Genomic DNA, 16,388 nt, shown 5'->3' on the forward strand with positions numbered 1-16,388 from the left:
CATTTCATGAATGTTCCATCAAATCATCTATCACTGTAGCAATGAACTTTTAATATCCAAGCAGGCCCATGACTAGGACCAAGGAACTCACCTGCATGTCTATTAAATTACTGGAGGGAGAGGAAGCAAATGAGAGGTGATTGCAGCCAAAAGGGGCACAAAAAAGGGGAGAAAATAATTTAAAATTTTCTGTGCCAACACACTGTAGAACAACAATATAATTTTTTTGTTTGCTTGTTTTTTGAAATTTATTCCCTAATATCTTTGTCTCTGCTGACATGAAGCTGCCACCTGCCCCCAAAATACTCACAGGAGGGCCTTTGGCAGACCCCAGCAAAACCCATCCTGAATACCAGGGCTCTCTGGATGTTTGTAATGTATCTATTTCTCAGCTCAAATTAGTATTTGTATTATTTTTCTGTTTGCAACTATAACAAATTACCACAAACCTGGTGGCTTAAACAATGCAAATTTATTATCTTACAGTTAGTTTTGTAGTTCAGAAGTCTGGCATAGGTTTTGCTGGGCTAAAATCACTGGGCTTCATTCCTTCCTGAAGACTCCAGGAAAGAATCCATTTCCTTGTCTTCTCCAGTTTCTAGAGCACTGGTTCCCAATGTGGGGCATATGCCCCACAGGGGGGCAATTTGATTTTTAAGGGGGGCAATTCGAGAATGAGTTATTAACAGTGAATTTTTTGCATTTCTTATGGTTCTAGGGGCCTCATATACAGTATATAAATATGTATTGTGACATTTATGCATTTCAGGTCTCTATTATATGCTTTGAAACTTTATTTGCTATTTTTTCATATCACTTTATATTATTATTTTTTTAAATTGTTTCTTAGTGATTTCTTCCTTGGTACTTCAACTGTCCTTTCGTTCTTTTATTTTTCTCTTTCATGGATGCCTTGTTCTTTGGAAACTTGTTTAGACTAAGTTAATGGCCTTTTAGGCTTCCTCCACGTGAATAGGAGTTCACTTTTTGAATAATAAGAATTTTATGTCAATGGGGGAGGGGGGAGGGGGGAGGTGGAGTGCATCAGGGTTTTAGAGATGCTTAGGTGGAGCATGGCCAAAAGAAGGTTGGGAACCGCTGTTCTAGAGGCTGCCTAGATTCCTTGTGGGCCCTGTCCTCCATCTTCAAAGCCAACAACGGTTAGTCCTTGTTGTATCCCCTCACTTTGACCTCCTCTGCCTCTCTCTTCCACATTTAAGGTTCCTAGTGATTATACTGGGCCCTGAGCGTAATCTCCCTGTTTTAAAGTCAGGCCAAGAGCAAACTAATTCCATCTGCAGCCTCAATTCCCCTTTGTTATATAACTAACATATTCAAGGTCCCAGGGATTAGGACATGATATCCAGCGAGGCCATTATTCTGTTTATAGGATTTACATTTCTTTGTTGCTGTTTTTTAAAACTTGTGCTATCTCTCTTTGGGCTCAGAATAGTAACAGATCAAGCAAAGTGAGGTCTTAAACAGATCCCTGAAACAGATCAGTGCTCAAATTTCACCTCTGCATTTTATGACCTGCTGACATGGGGCTAGTTACCGATGCCTTTCTTATCTGTACAGTGGGGATAAGACAATATCCCACAAAGACCGGTGCAGAAAATGGAGTGATGTTCACAAAGCTTTAACTTAATGCCTAACATGTAATAAGTGCTCAATAAAAGTGTGTTTTTTTTAAAAAAAAAAAAGTTAGGGAGAGTAAACCTGGGGAAAGAGAAGAGAGAGAGTGTAACCCCATCTCTGCACAGCGGATCCCCGCAGATGGTCAGTCCTCCTTGTGACTCTTTGAACGGGAAGCCTCCGGGTCTGACTGGGAGAGAAAAAGAATAGTTCAGCTGTCATCTTTGTTGCCCTGCCTTGGAGGCTGCGATTTTCTTTTCCTTTGCTGCCTCCTTCCTTTGCTTGCGCTCCACTGCAGACGGGCCAGGAGACTGCAGCCTCGGTACTGACCCACCGAGCCACTCTGGCCTCGAGGGAAGCGCCTCAGTGGAAGTGGCCGTGGCCGGAGCGGTGGGGGACCCAGGCTGAGCCCCATCTCCGCCCAACCACAATCCCAGAGACCGCAGCACCCGCGCCCTCGCTCCTGGGAGGCACGTGGATTAGATTAGCGGTGAATGTCAGGGTTTTTAAGGACGAATTACATCGGACTTTGCATAAAAGTCCATGATTTGGGGAGGAGAACCGACAGTCTAGCTGGACGTCCCCCGCCAGCTCTGATGGGTAGAGGGGTCCAGAAAGGCCGGCCTTCCAGAAAGCCACAGGTTACCTACTGGGTTGACAAGGCCAAAAAAGGGTGAACAGTGCGGAAGAGGGCGGGGAGTGGGAGGGGGTGGGGGTGGGGGCGCCGGCGGCGCACTCTACACTCTTTGGGGAAAGTATCCAACAATAATTTTTTTTTTCAAATGGAAAGCACACCTGCATTTAAAAAATAAGCACATATACGTACTTTTCTTTTCAGCAATCCAACTTCAAGGAATCTATTCCACTGAAGAAATACTAGTACATATGTTGTTTAAACAGAAATATTTATCACAGCATTATTTGTAGGACACGATATTTTCCACCCATTGATGGACATTTAGGTTCCTCCCCACCCCCCACCCCCCAAAAAAACCTGGGAAAACTGAAATGTCCATCAATGGGGGTAAAAATTAAATAAATTGCAGTATGGCCATCTGAGAAATATTGTGTAACTATTTAAAACAGTGGTTCTCAACCTTCTGGCCCTTTAAATACAGTTCCTCATGTCGTGACCCAACCATAAAATTATTTTCATTGCTACTTCATAACTGTAATGTTGTTACTGTTATGAATCGTAATGTAAATATCTGATATGCAGGATGGTCTTAGGCGACCCCTGTGAAAGGGTCGTTCGAACACCAAAGGGGTCGCAACCCACAGGTTGAGAACCGCTGATTTAAAAGAAGGGGTTATTTGTTTAGCTACTGATTTTGAAGGATTGGTAGAAGAGAAATATATATAATAATTTTATAAAAACAAACAAACAAAAAGCCCACCTTCCCTATGAGCACATGTTTTTATGAGCATGGGAAAAGGTGTGGAAGGAGAGCAGGGTGGGTTAATACCACCCCCACTGTGTAACGTTGTATTTCTTCGCTGGTTACAATAAACCCTTTTTTTTTTTTTAATTTGGGAGAGGAATTTAATATAAGTGGCGAGGAGGGGGAGGAGAAGAGCAGCTGGAGGAAGCTCCAGGAGGAATTCGGTTAGGCTGGGAGGACCAGTCACTGCAGAATGGTGGTTGCAGGCATTAGAAGCCAGGGTCTGGCCTGGGATGGGGCTCCAGATGGGGTTGGGCAGAGTCTGGGCGTAGTCACTGCCCAGTGGCTGACTTAATTCAAAGCTTATCTAGAGCATCCTCTGAGAAGGCCAGAGCGGGGTGGAACCTGTGTAGCCTGTCTCAAGAGGAACTGAAGCTGCTGGACTGTACAGAAAAACTGCCCCAAAGTAGTAAAGTCATAATGAAGCTCTCTGCTTCAGGTTATTCAGAAGAGGTTATTTAAAGACTTCAGTGAGAGTCATCATATGGAGCCGGTGTGGAGGCAGGAAGAAATAATAGTAATATCTAACATCAGGTAAGCGGAATGCAGTGTGAAAGCGCTTTATCTATGGAGTCTCATTTGATACAAGTACAACCTGATGAGGTAAGTATGGTTACCCCATTTCACAGAACAAGAAAGGGAGGTATAGAGGGGTTAAGTAACCTACCCATGTTTAGCAGCTGGTAACCCGATCCTCTAGCTCCCAGTCATCACTCTACGGGCAGAGGATCCATCTGGACAGAAATGTCAGCCTCCTGGCCCTGTGGGGCTGGCGTGGGGAGGTTGCCCCCAGTGGGACTGAACACAGTTTATTTATTCCAGGTATTGGAGTTTGGGGCCCAGGTGAACCCACTGTCTTGTGAGGGCCACAAAGCTGGTGTCTACACTGCTCCCCCCTTTAGTTCCCCTCCGCCATCCCCTCTCACCCCCCTTCATTTTTGAAGGTGGAGAAGGGGCCAGAGAAGCATCGCTTCGGTTTCCTTTGGTGGGTGTTGGGGAGGAAGTGCCAGTGGGGCAGCGAGCCTTTCCTCAGGTCCCAGGGGACAGGGACATGGCAGACTGTTCCAGAGAATGGGCTCCTCTGGGACCATGCGGCCCAGCCATGGGCAGTGGGAGAATGGTTGAAGGCCTTCAGGGAAGCACCTCTGCTGGGAATTGATGGAGTCTGGGGGGAAGGAGGGGCGGGAGGGTGGGTGTAGGGGGAGGTGGGCGGGGGAAGGGTTCCTCTTCTGGCCCATCCACTTGATTTCCCCTAGTTTCAAAGTGCCCCTGTGGCCTGAAGGCTCAGGCTGGAGTGAAAGGACCTCTGGACCCACAGAAGGAGAACCTAGGTGGTGGTCCTAGTTCTCATTTGCTTCCGTGAGAGTCTTGAATGAAAATCAGTTCCAGTTCCACCCCCATCCCCCACCTCTTGTCCACAGCTCTGTCATCTCCAGCTGGAAGTTCGTCCTCGTCTCCCTCTGCTAACTCTGCTCCTGGGTTTGTTCCTCCCCCCTGTCTCTTTCCCTCCCTGTCGCCTTCCTTCTCTCTCCTCTCCTCCTTCCCTGTAAGCCCCTCCCAAGGGCCTTGGAGTTCTTCATGGGACTGTGGAGCTGGCTTCTGGGACAACTTCAGAGGATAACCACACATTACACTCAAATTAATTTGTTTCGAATCCATCCACTCGGCAGAAGATGGAGTGGAGTGGGGCCCTTCCCCAATCTCAAAGGGCCCTAGGGGCAGAGCCGGAGGCTGCTCCCACCTGGGCGGAGGCAGGTATGATGATTTCCTCTGGAGCCTGCTCCTCCCCCCTCCCCCCATCTCCGTGCTGGGACGTGGTTAATATTTCTCTGAGCTTACCGCGCTGCTGCTTAAAAACAATAACCTCAACTAACATATGGAGATGTCATCGTGGTTAAACAGCAAATTACAGCCGAAGACGGCGCGATAATAACCTAAAACAATCACCGAAAGAAGAAATGTTCTCAGACTGCGTTTCTGAGACTGGCTGCCCAGCGATCCTGGGCTTGCTCCCAGCGCCCGTGAGCTTGGTCCCCGCCTAGGTCGGGGCGAGGGAGCCCGGGACAGGACGCCTAGCTTTCTCGAGGCTCCCCCGGGAGATCTGGGACTGGGCAGAGTTGGGGTGTGTAAGGACGCGGCGGCGGGGCGCCCACCCTGTGGGACGACCCCACCGGGGAGGCGGTTGCCGCCGAGAGGAAGGGGTTCCCCGAGAAGAACCCTGTGGGGAGAGGAAGTGAGCCGCGCTCCCAATCCCCGCCCCTCGTCGCTCTGCGCCCTCCCTCAGCCTCGCCTCCAGGCTCCAGTGGAAGGAGATTGATTTCTGGGTGGGAAGATCGCGCTGGGAGGGAAGGGGTGTCCACCAGGGTCGGGGACGTATCCCCCCCCCCCCCCCACGCCTCCTCACCCCCCACCCCCCGCGCACTGGGGGGCCTGGGGGGAACGACGTGTGCAGTTTCTTTGGCCAACAAGGGGCCTAGTTGTGCGCACCGGCTCTTCCCCAGTTTGCGGAGGGAAAGATTCCGATGGGAGGCGGCGCGCTATTCCGGCAAAATTGACGGGAGACTACCCTCCCTCTTCCTCCTCGTTCTCCGCCCCCTCATTTAATAGATTCGTAATTAAAACAGGCTCAGACATTTTAGCTTGATTTGCAGGGTTTAGCTGGGGTTAGAATAGTCCTGTTTATACTTAGACGGAAAATACTGAAAATAATCCCTGCAACGAAACGATCAAAACAACTAGAGTTTCCCGGTGCGTGGATCTCCTTTGGTTTTGACTGAGCATTGGGGATCGAAGGAGGCGGGGGAGCTGTTTCCAGGAGCGGCGGGCGCGGCGCGTGCGTGGCGGGGCCGCGGTAATGTATGCGGCCATTAGGAACCCGCGCAGCTTCCAGCGCTCCGGGCGCTGGGACACATGTGTTGCAGGAATTCAATCCGTGGGGAGAATGCAGATTGGGTTGTGACCCACTGGGTTTGATTTATGAACTTTCGCACTAGCGATTGTTTACGCATTGCATTTCAGAGCCCCGCGCACGCTCCAGGCGGCGGCCCGCAGGCTCCAGGGCGCGGGAGCCCACCGCAGCCTCCTCCGCCTCCTTCCACACGTCTCCCTCCCTCCAGCCACCCCCCCCCCCCCCCCGCTACCCCGGGGGACCCCGCAGCTCCCTCCCACCTGCACCTTCTCCAGGAAATCAGAGTTTGATTTCATTGAACCCAGACACGCATGTGGTTCTCCCTCCCCCAGCCTGCAGTCCCGCAGCCCTGGACCCGGTTCCCTCAGCCCCTGCTCACTCTCGAATGTTTACTTCTAGGTAAGGCCATGGGGCCTATAAATAGGAGAGGTGGAAGCAGCTCTACTGCCTGATCAATAGGGCCCTGTCTCCTCGCCATTTCGGCTGAGCTGTCATATTAATTATGAAAGGATTCACCTGATCCCTGCCAGTGACCACAGCCTCCCGGCCCCTCCGTTAGAGCCCTTAATGGCGGTTCCTTCGCGAGCTGCCCGGGCCACCGCAGAGGAAGAGGCGAGTCGCGGTTAAGGCCCGGCCTGCAGGGAAGGGGGCTGAGGGCCGGCCACTGGCATTCGGTCTGCGCGCGCTTTCTCAGAGGAGCGCACACACTCCCCAAGCCCTTACCCAGAAAGGATCTCTGCTGTTGCGTGGACTTCTCTTGTTAGAGTAAACGGGATTTCTGAGAAATTGCAATGTCCTAGTTGAGGGGGGCCTGCTTGAGATGATAGGTGATGGAGTGGCGTGTGGACGGGTGAGTGTATCCCCTGGCTTCATGAGTCCCTTCCAGGACCTCTGAGAACGCTGCCAAGAAAGCAGGCCTTGGACAGGAAACAGACAACGCCCCCATTTCAAACAATAACTTTATTTTATACTTCTCTATACTTTGTAGCAAATCTTTTTTTGCTTGAATTTAATTTATAATAAACTTTTTAAATTACATCTCTCTCTCTCTCTCTCTTTAAAATCAAGGCTCTCTATGTCAAAATCTTTTTAAACTATATTTTAGATTAACATTGAACACTCCCCCCTTGTGATCTACACCGGTGGATATTCGGGTATTACTGTATGTGTAACAGCTAAAACAAGAGAGGAGGGGAAAGAAAGGCTTGGACTTGGAAAGATGCATCAATAACAGCAGGTAAAGCTGAACCTCTCAGTGACTCGAGCAGCACTTCTTCCGTCAGCCTTTACCTCTAACCCGGGAGTTCCCCAGCTCTTTTCCTCTCTGCCTCTGATCCTTCACACACAAAGCCAACAATCTGTCCTTTCACTGTTCTTGAGGAGAAATGTGCAGTGGAAATGATCAAAACAAGATACTGTGGAAGAAAGACGTGAATGTGAATTATTCACCATATGCTTCCCTCGTGGTCATCTCTCCTGAACTCATTCCCCTGGCCTTCTCCTCTCCTCTTCCCTATTAGGAGGAGCCCGTCATTGGTCATGTATTCACATGATTAGTATAGTAGGTGGCCCAGGGCCATTCCTGAGATTCTTTTGCCAAAAAATAAAAATTTTTAAAATGGGGTGGGTTTATCATTTTCTTATTGTTATGTGAAGAGGGACTAAAGCTGAGGTCCGATTTTGGCTGTGCTTGCTTGCTCACTGATGGGTAACATTTGGCAAATAAAACACAAGAGATCAAACGAAATCAAAGAGAATCAAGATTTCCCACAATCCTATATGAGTGTTTTCAGCATCACAGAGAATCACAGGGTCCCCAAAGAACGAATGGATCTTCCTTTCAATTTCCGGGAGCATGGAGTGAGTGTGGGTGGGCGAGGGGGGAGCCGGCCCCGCGGTCAGAAGGAAAGCCAGGTCGCTAAAGCTGCCGAGAGAGACGCCAGGAGCACGGAGAGCGCTGGGAGCAGGGACCCCGCCGCCCCGTTGCCGCTGCCGCAGAGTTCGAATAAGCTGCCTTGGATGTTGAGGTTTTTGGATTCTTTTCTCAGTTTATCCCATATCTCTTTCGCCCCTTCCTGGCAATCCGTAAGGGCTGTGACCGTGCAGCTGTGGAAATCCTCCCAGTATCTGGCGAGGAACAGAACAAACAGAAGAAGCAGGTTCACTTTAGGCGCGTGGGAGGACCCGGGGCCTGTGCCCGTGCGCCCAGCGCTCTCGGCGTCACCAGCCTCCGCGGGTGCTCCCTCCCTCGCTCCCCCCCCCCCCCCCCACCGCCCTGGCGCCTGGGCCCTGCGAGGTCCGCCCTCGCCGGACCCAGCCCACCCTAGCAGCTGCGGCCCGAGGAGAGGGCCTCCCCGCTCCGGGTCTGGTCTCTCTCCCGGGTGCCCGGCGGGGACCCAGCAGCCAGGAGCCGGGGCCTCACCGGCTGCGCCAAGCTGGCACTTCGGCCTGCGCCAACAGATTGCTTGTCCTCCTCGGGGGAAGCTAGGAAAACAGTGCTAAGCCTTGCAAGCTGCCGCCCATTAATGCCTCTTAGCTTGCAAGAAGGGTTACTGGCTCCTGGCGCAGCCCTCCCCGCTGGGCTTCTCACTTTCTCCTCCCACCCCTCCTCCCCTGCTGTCTCTCTCCCTCCAGGCATCGCCTTATTCTCCCCCACCCCACCCCCGTCTTCGCCCTTTCTCCCCACTCCCTGCCTTGGGTCTCCCGTTCTTTTATTTTCCTTCTTCCCTCTAACCTTCTTTGTCTTCCTCCTTTCCACCTCCCCTCGGTTTTCCTTGGTTCAGTTCCTCACTGCTTCCCCATCCTCACTGGCTTCGGTCCTCCGTGGCTCCTCGCGTTGCTCTCCAGTCCCCCAGCTCAGATTCTGTCAGGAATCTCCCGGGTCGGGGAGTGTTGGTGCCCGAGCCCCTAGGCCAGCTTTCGACACCTACCTTTTGCAAACCTCTGCGCTCCCGCTTGCGCACTTGGTCTCTCTTGCGCACCTCTTCTCTCCCCGCCCCCCCAGTCTTCTTCTCGGACTTGGATCCCGTGAGGCCTCCTCCCCAGAGCCTTAGGATAGTGCCCAGCCCCCAGGCCAGGACTCCAGGGCTGGCGCGGGGCCCAAGGTTGCCAACCTTTGTGACACCTGGCTCCTCGTCCTCCCTTCCCGCCTCTTCCGGAGCCTGGCACCTCCCTCGGCGCCTTCTTCCCCCAGGACTCAGTTCCTAGCCCCGCCCCCCACAACCTTCATCCAACCTGTCCTTCTTTATTGTCCCCCTTTCTTCTGAAAACCCAAAATAGATCTCAAGCCTAAATATAATTCCAACCCGTGATCGATTCCTGGGGCGCTGTCTCCTCTCGGTGCAGGTCGATCTGTGTCTCAGTAACTCCGGCTGGCTTCCACCTCAAGGGGCCCTGAGACCAGGTCACCAGTGACCACAGACTGCGCAGTTTGGTTGCATTGTCTCCTATCCCTTCCTTCTTCTCTTTAGCCTGGACTGTAAGCACGTTGAAGGCAGGCGCTATGTTTGATTTATCCTTGTTTCCACTCCCTCACCATCTTCTGGCAAATAATCAAGTTAAAATGCTTGTTGGATTGCCTGGAGCTATGGTGTTCTCTAATGACCTCCCAGAGTTCTAATTTATAAGGGGGGGGGGGGTGGTGGTCCTGGGGTGTAGGGCTTCTAGGTTCCTCAACTGGAAAAAAAAAATAGCAAGCTTTGAGAAACCTAAGAGGTGGAGGCACAGTTCTCTGAAAAAATGGCACCTCCCAAAGGGAGTCTAACTCCCTCCTTTCTCTATGCCCAGATGGGAACAAGCCCCGCCCGGAGGGAGAGCGGCATGGTGGAAAGGGTCAGAAGTCCAGATGGGACTGAAAGGAGTTGTGGAGCACCCAGTGCACCAACTCAGTGAGAGCCTCAACCCAGCTGTGGCCTGTGACCTCTGGAGGGGCCCTCCTCATTTCCATTTTTCAGGACCAAATCTTGCAAAATAAACTCAAATAACTTGGAATAACCAAGTTGTGGCAAATGATGGAGCATTTGGGAGCTGATCTATATTTAACCTTTTATTGTGAATAGATGTAATCTTACCTAGCATCAGATATTTGGAATTACAATAGGTAGGTACGCATCCCAGACCCAAACATTTGTCCCTTTCCTGTTAGGAAGGTACCAGCTACTTAGCTGCTGTGGCTCCTAGTGGGTATCTGGATATTTAGGAAAATGCATAGCAAAATTGACCCCTGTTTAATTACTCATAATTTAAATACACCCCACACCCCCCAGGAATTAGAGAGAAGAAGGACTTCACACTATAAAAAAGGGGGTACAGCAAGTGGTCACTCCAACCTCTGGGGTACATGGAATACCCGTTTCCTTGACTTTATTGAAAGGGTCGTTATGAGGGGGGTATCATATCTGTTTTTGAAAAATAAAATGAAGTGTGTGTTATTGCAGAGGATAGGGATATTTCCAAGGTTTGCAGCAGCTGCAATGTCACTGAGCCTGGCCACGAACTCTTTCATGGCGCTCCTTGGACCCTTAACCACCCTGGCCTTTTAATACATGTAGAGTCTACATTGTAGACCAAGAAAGAGGGAAACAACAACAACAAAAAACCATGGAGGGTGACTACCCTAAACCTAGCAAATTACTACACACTCAACAGTCACTAGATGCCCAGAACACGTTCTTCTTGGGCAAAGTCATTGGCAGGAAACAAAATATCCTCTCACTCTTTTTCCCAGGAAGAGGAAGGGGTCCCAGTGCTCCCTTGCCTGCACTCCAGCTTTCTTGATGTGTACTTGAGGGGAGTTTTAATCAGGGGAAATGGACAAAATAGGTGAGAGACTTTCCTTTTAGGCAAATGTATCATTACCTAAGCCTCCCCTGAAACCAAAACTATTCTTTGTAGGGTGCTGGGCAGGCCTCTCATTCAGAAGCAAAGACTGAGGAAGACTGCTCCAAACAGGGAGGAATTGGCAGCCGCTCTCGCTGCCCCTCGCCCTGGTTTCAGCGCCGAGGATGAGCACGCCTCTGTGTTGGACTGGGCCTCGGCAGAATGATCCTCCTCTGCCCACTCCAGGCTACAGCATCCCCTTGGGCGGTGCAGGCCCTGCCAAGGCCTGAGGGTGGGAGCCAGCAGGTGAGAATGCGCAAATTCGCATCGCCACGGATCTCCCACCCCAGCAGCGCCCCCCGGAATAGGAGCCTAGCAGGCCAGGGAGGACACTTACGTGCACATGGTCTTGACGTTCGTCTTGTCGTCCAGGCCCTGCGGGTAGTTGGCCACGCTTTCGCCCAGTTTGAGCAAACAGTTTGAAAAGCCCTTAAAGACCTCATCGCACTTGCCCGCTGCTCTCACGGCCTGCACCAGGTACGCTGCGGGGAGGAGGGGACACCGGTCAGCAGCGCCCAGATCCCGCTCGGCAGCCCCCCGCCCCCCTCCGCCCGCTGCCCCCAACTCGGCGCGGCTTGGCCCCTGTGCGCCAGAGTGAAAGGTGAATGAAAGATGCGATCCTGAATGAATGACCTGCACCCAACTAGGCGCCTTCTGCAGGCTATCGTGTCTGAAGGTGTGGGTGGCCCCGTAGGGAGGCTCTCCCTGTCCCGAAGCTCCTCCTGCATCTCGATCTCTCTCCTTCCCGTTCCTACTGTCCACTCTTCTCACCTCCCTTTTCTCCTTTATGTTTCTCTTTCTACTCCCTCCCTCCTTGTTTCCCAACACTTCCCCAGCAAGCCGTCCCGGCTCTGGGAGCGCAGCCTTCCATTTCTGAGGTGACAGGGGGGGCCTCACAGCAGAGAGCGGGGTGAGGAAGGAGTGGAGGTGACACACACAGCACGGGGCCACGCAGTGGAACCTGACGCTATGCCACGTGAAAAGCCTGGCCGTGGCACCCAAGCCCTTGGTGGGCGCTCAGCAACACTGCTGAACAAATCACTGCTGAGTAAATGAGTAAAATCTCTGGCAGCCACCAGCGGCCACCAGAACACCGTGCGGACTATTTTCCCAGGGAGATCCTTCCTGCGCAGAGAGCAGCCTGGGCGCCTGGGACTAGGCGAGGTGACAGTGGTCGGGGCAGTCTGGGCCCTGCAGAGTCATTAATGTGTCTGTGCGGGTGACCCTGCGTCACCTCGGTGGAGGCCAAATCCGTGAGCCTTGGGCCCCCCGCTTCCTGTTTTCCCCACACTCTTACCCCCCTGTTTCTCCCCGCCCCCCCCCCCCCCAGTGGTCACCACTCCAGCCAGGAGCAGGGTGGGACTTTTCCTCTCCAGGCTCAGTCAGGCGGCTGAGGGCCAGGGTGGCTGCCGCCCCGGGCTACGGGCCTCCGGCTCCCACGCCCTCCAGAGTGGGGGCGGGGAGAGCGGCGGGCGGCGGGAGGGACCCTGGTGCTGGAGGAGGAGGGGAGGAGACCCAGGCCGATCTGAGGTCCACGCTCTTGGCCTCAGGTCGGTCAAACCCTGCGGTGCGAGAACTGGGAGAGGCAGAGACAGGCTCCAGACCGCGGACGCGCTGCCTTGGCCATTTTTCTCCATTTCAAGGCCAAAGAACCCGGATAAACGTTGGATGGCGAAAGGCCAAAACCACTCAGGGCGCCAGGAGGTCGTGCAAGAAGCGCAGATCTTCGCTGTTGGAGCGAGGGGAGGGGAAAGAACAGGCGAATCTTCTCAGAATCGAAATTGGCCTAAAATGGCCAAGATCTTTCACGCCGCTGCGGCTAGAGTGTGAATGTCTCGGGGGAGGACCGTGCCCCCATCCCCCTTCCCTGGCCGCTGGTTCCCTTGAGCCCCGCTAGACGCAGACCAGGGGGAAGGTGACCGAACCTGCAGCAGCCTGCAAGAGCACCGTTTGCAAATTGCTGCAGAAGCAAGGCGGGCCTTGCGCTCTCTAATCCGGAACGGGAAGCTCTGGGGAAGGGGCTAAGGTTTTAACTTCGATCTCGGCTCAGGCTATAGGTAAACCTTCACAGACAACCCCTGCCCCCGTCAAACGAAATATTAAAAGCCCATGCGATTGCAATATCAGGTAGAATACTGACAGAGAATAAACGAATGTTGGTTCTCATAGGAACACGATGACAGTGAAACAAATCCTACCCGTTATCCTCTATAATGCACGCCACAGATGCAGTTTTGCAGCGAAGAGACGAAATAAAATACACTCCATCCATTCCCACCAAATCCCCGGCTCTCCTTATCCTTTACCTCCACCCTCCAAACGCGACAGCAAAAAAAGTAGCCCTTAAAACGTATTGACACAATTTTAAAGGGGAGCTGGGGTTTGCTGGGGGCGGGGAGCTCTCCGGTCACGTTATCTTTCCAGGCTCTGCCAGAGAAGACCCTCCATACCGCGCATGTGTGAGTATGTGCATGTGTAAAATAAGAAGTCGTGAACATTTCTTTTTTGGAAACTAGACTTCTTGGTTTCTAGCTGGCTGTGGGAGGCCGGGAGCTTGCGCTCGGGACGTATTTTGCAGGCTCAGGCATTCGCGCAGGTCGCAGCCCGCGCGACCCTCGCGGTGGTTTCTGAACCCGACTTCATAGAGGCTAGGGCGGGCGGGCCAGGCTCCTTCCCCGTTCTGGGGTGTCCGCACCTTGTCTCCTTTCCACCCGTTCATTCATTCGTTTGACCTCTCATTCATTCCAAACTTCCTCCAGCCGGGTCTTAATTTGCGTTCACCGTTCACCACCCTTTTCCTCCCCCTCATTCCCCAACCCCCACTTTTCTTGCCAAATGTCAATGATTTGGGAAAGCTCCCAGACATGAATTAATAAAGATCGAGAGGCTCTGGTGCGGGAAAGGGCAGATATTCGGGAACAAATTTGCTCAATTTCAATCCCACAGCCAACAAATGGTCATTTTCCGGCTGAGGTTAATGTGTTCCAAGAGCATCCCGCATGCACAATTGCTGTCTTTTTTGCCCCCTACCCCCAACACACAGTAAGGTTATTTTCCACCGGGAAAAGAGAGCACCAACATTCTCCGAATAAAATCCCCATATCAAAATAGGTGCTGCTGCCTACTCTCTAAAAATTTGCAGGCTAATTGCAAAATTCCACATTCACTTATTTCCAATATTTAAGGGATTGGCTGCAATTAGAAATATTCTTTATTTATTGCAGTTCTCTGCACTAATGTCAAAGATTCAAACAGCCAGATTCAAAACATCAAGTCATTTCTCAGAATTAAAGGAAAACGCCAACATCCTGCATCCCCACTCTCTAAAATCCCTATAATGTTCATGCAAAAAATCAGATACTCAAAATCATGTCAAATGCATAAAATCCGCTGCAAAGAATCCATTTTATTGTATCAATAACTCCAAACTCTGTTCCCTTCACATTTCTCATGAAGAAAAATATTATTAATTTTATCTCTTGCCCAAAACCAATTCCCTAAGCTCCCCCCCAATACTGCAAGGATTTGTCTGCAAAGAAATTTACAGCCTTGAAATGATAGAAGTCAACAATATTCTGTCACCAGAAACCCCGTTTGAAGAGTTTCTATTTTTCTCTTGCCCATTCTCTTAATAATCAGCTTCACTTTCACTTTTAGGCCACCTTAATTAATACTCTGACCCGCGTGAGAGGAGGGGGTTTTCTGGCACTCCCTTCCATAACTTCATTCTGGATGGAAAATGTGAACTTTTTAAAACCCCATGACAGCAGAACTAGGACTCAGCATTCCTTAACATAAAATGGGGACTACATAAATCCATCTGTAATAACCCCAAACAAACAAATAAAAAAATAACAAACACCCAACATAACATATTGCAAACACTTTTTAACCCTTTCCTGTATGTAAAATACAGATGCCTATGTGGAAAGGAACAGGCAAACATTCATAGAAAATTATATTTACATATATTTGGTGATATTTAACCTCCTCAATGATAAGCACATTAAAATACTACCCTGGGGCTCCACATCCTTCTCAATCTGACCCCCAGCCGGTCTGCAGTGCCCGGTGCAAATGCTGCAGCTAGGGTATGGGGGTGGGGTGGCAGGAGTATGACAAAGTTCTAAATGCAGCATTCTGGGCCCCGGAATATCTGCTTTCTGCACATAAACTTTCCAGTTCTAGCTGCTTAGCCATCTTGTTGCTGCAATCACCTTTCCACCCTTCAAAATAATACCTTGCCACATCGCAGGGACCAATGCATTGCCCCAGAACATATCAAACCTGGTCTAACCAAGAGAGGGAAGAAGAAGAAAAAAAAATGGACGTGTTCTCGGTTAAAAATATGAGAAAAATCCCCTCCTAAATCGGCTGGTCGCTCACATTTCCTGGATAACATTGGGAAGTCTCTCTCCTTTTTTTTTTTTTTTTTTTAGAAAAACCAACCCGGGACTTGCGAGTCCACAGGAACCGATGCCCCCACCCTTGGGGGTTTGGGGCTTCTCCGCACCCCTGAACGGCTGCGAGCCAGTCGGACCCTTTGATGCCTCGGGCTTGGCCGGCCGGCAGCCTCCTGCCACCGGCGCGAGTCTGGCTGGGCGGCCACTTACCTATTTGCACCGCGAGGATCAGTGAAATATATCTGCCGTTCAACTTAAGTCCCATCCTACGTTTAGTCAAACCATTTGCGACCGCAGACCTTTAAATAGTTAGTTTAGAGAACGCGGGGGAAAGCTGAAAAATAGGCATTGCCAACAAGTTCCAGGAGCGACGGAGACTTTCTGCACCGGGAAAGCAGAGGGAGGAGAGAGAGGGAGAGAAGGAAGAGAGAGAGGGAGCAGGAGAGGGAGGGAGGGAGAGAGAGAGACACACACACACACACACACACAGAGAGACTGAAGGAGAGAGGGGGAAGAGCTGGGAATGGTTCACTCCATTAGGAGGGGGCGGAGGAAGTACAGCCGCACGCCCACGAGCAAGGCCTGACGTGGGGGATGACACAGAATGATTAAAAAAAAAAAATAGCGACACCTTGGTAGAAAATCGCCATTTATAGTCATCCGAAGCTGGAATTAATCACATATCTCCAATTAATTTGCGACTCGAAGGAAATCTTGCCTGGGGTGACCAATTCCCCACCCCTGCGGGCACCCGCGTCTCATCGCGGTTCCCGGGGCCCCCAACCCCGCCCCCTTACAGCGCAGAGCAGGGGGAGCTCTCCTCCCTTCCCCGCCTGGAGCCAGGGAGTACCTGACGCGCCCACTCGATTGTTTCAACCTGCTCCCCCTTCTCCACCAGCTCCACAGTGAACCAACCCCCTCCCTACGATGCAGTAAGATTTAAAGGAGCGGGAGAGGGAAAGTAGCTAACAAGCTCTATTAATTCGAATCTCCGCGCCCCTCTGCCCCTTATCCGCAGCTTCCCCTGCACTTGCCTACCCTCTTTTTCTCCAACCCAGCGGCTGAGCTCCGGTCGCAGCCTGGAGCGCCTGAGCACACACTCACGCACAACCACGCGCACGC

General features: G+C 51.6%; 1 protein-coding gene across 2 annotated transcripts; it reads right to left on the reverse strand.

Annotated features, from left to right (window-relative positions):
- Nucleotides 1-6,926: 6,926 nt before the first annotated feature.
- On the reverse strand, nucleotides 6,927-15,767 carry NRN1 (neuritin 1). 2 transcript variants are annotated; one of them, XM_059688529.1, is made up of 3 exons: nucleotides 15,477-15,748; nucleotides 11,201-11,345; nucleotides 6,927-8,112 (listed from the first exon to the last, which is right to left on the reverse strand). In XM_059688529.1, the coding sequence occupies exons 1-3, from the start codon at nucleotides 15,529-15,531 to the stop codon at nucleotides 7,884-7,886; spliced, it is 429 nt and encodes a 142-aa protein (XP_059544512.1). In that variant the 5' UTR covers nucleotides 15,532-15,748; the 3' UTR covers nucleotides 6,927-7,883. The 2 variants fall into 2 exon arrangements, with proteins under 2 accessions (XP_059544512.1, XP_059544513.1); XM_059688530.1 differs by lacking the exon at nucleotides 6,927-8,112 and adding an exon at nucleotides 9,619-11,089 and having other exon boundaries at nucleotides 15,477-15,767.
- Between the last annotated feature and the right edge of the window lie 621 nt (nucleotides 15,768-16,388).

This window comes from Myotis daubentonii, chromosome 3 (genome assembly GCF_963259705.1).
Source record: "Myotis daubentonii chromosome 3, mMyoDau2.1, whole genome shotgun sequence".
Classification (NCBI taxonomy): Eukaryota; Metazoa; Chordata; class Mammalia; order Chiroptera; family Vespertilionidae; genus Myotis; species Myotis daubentonii.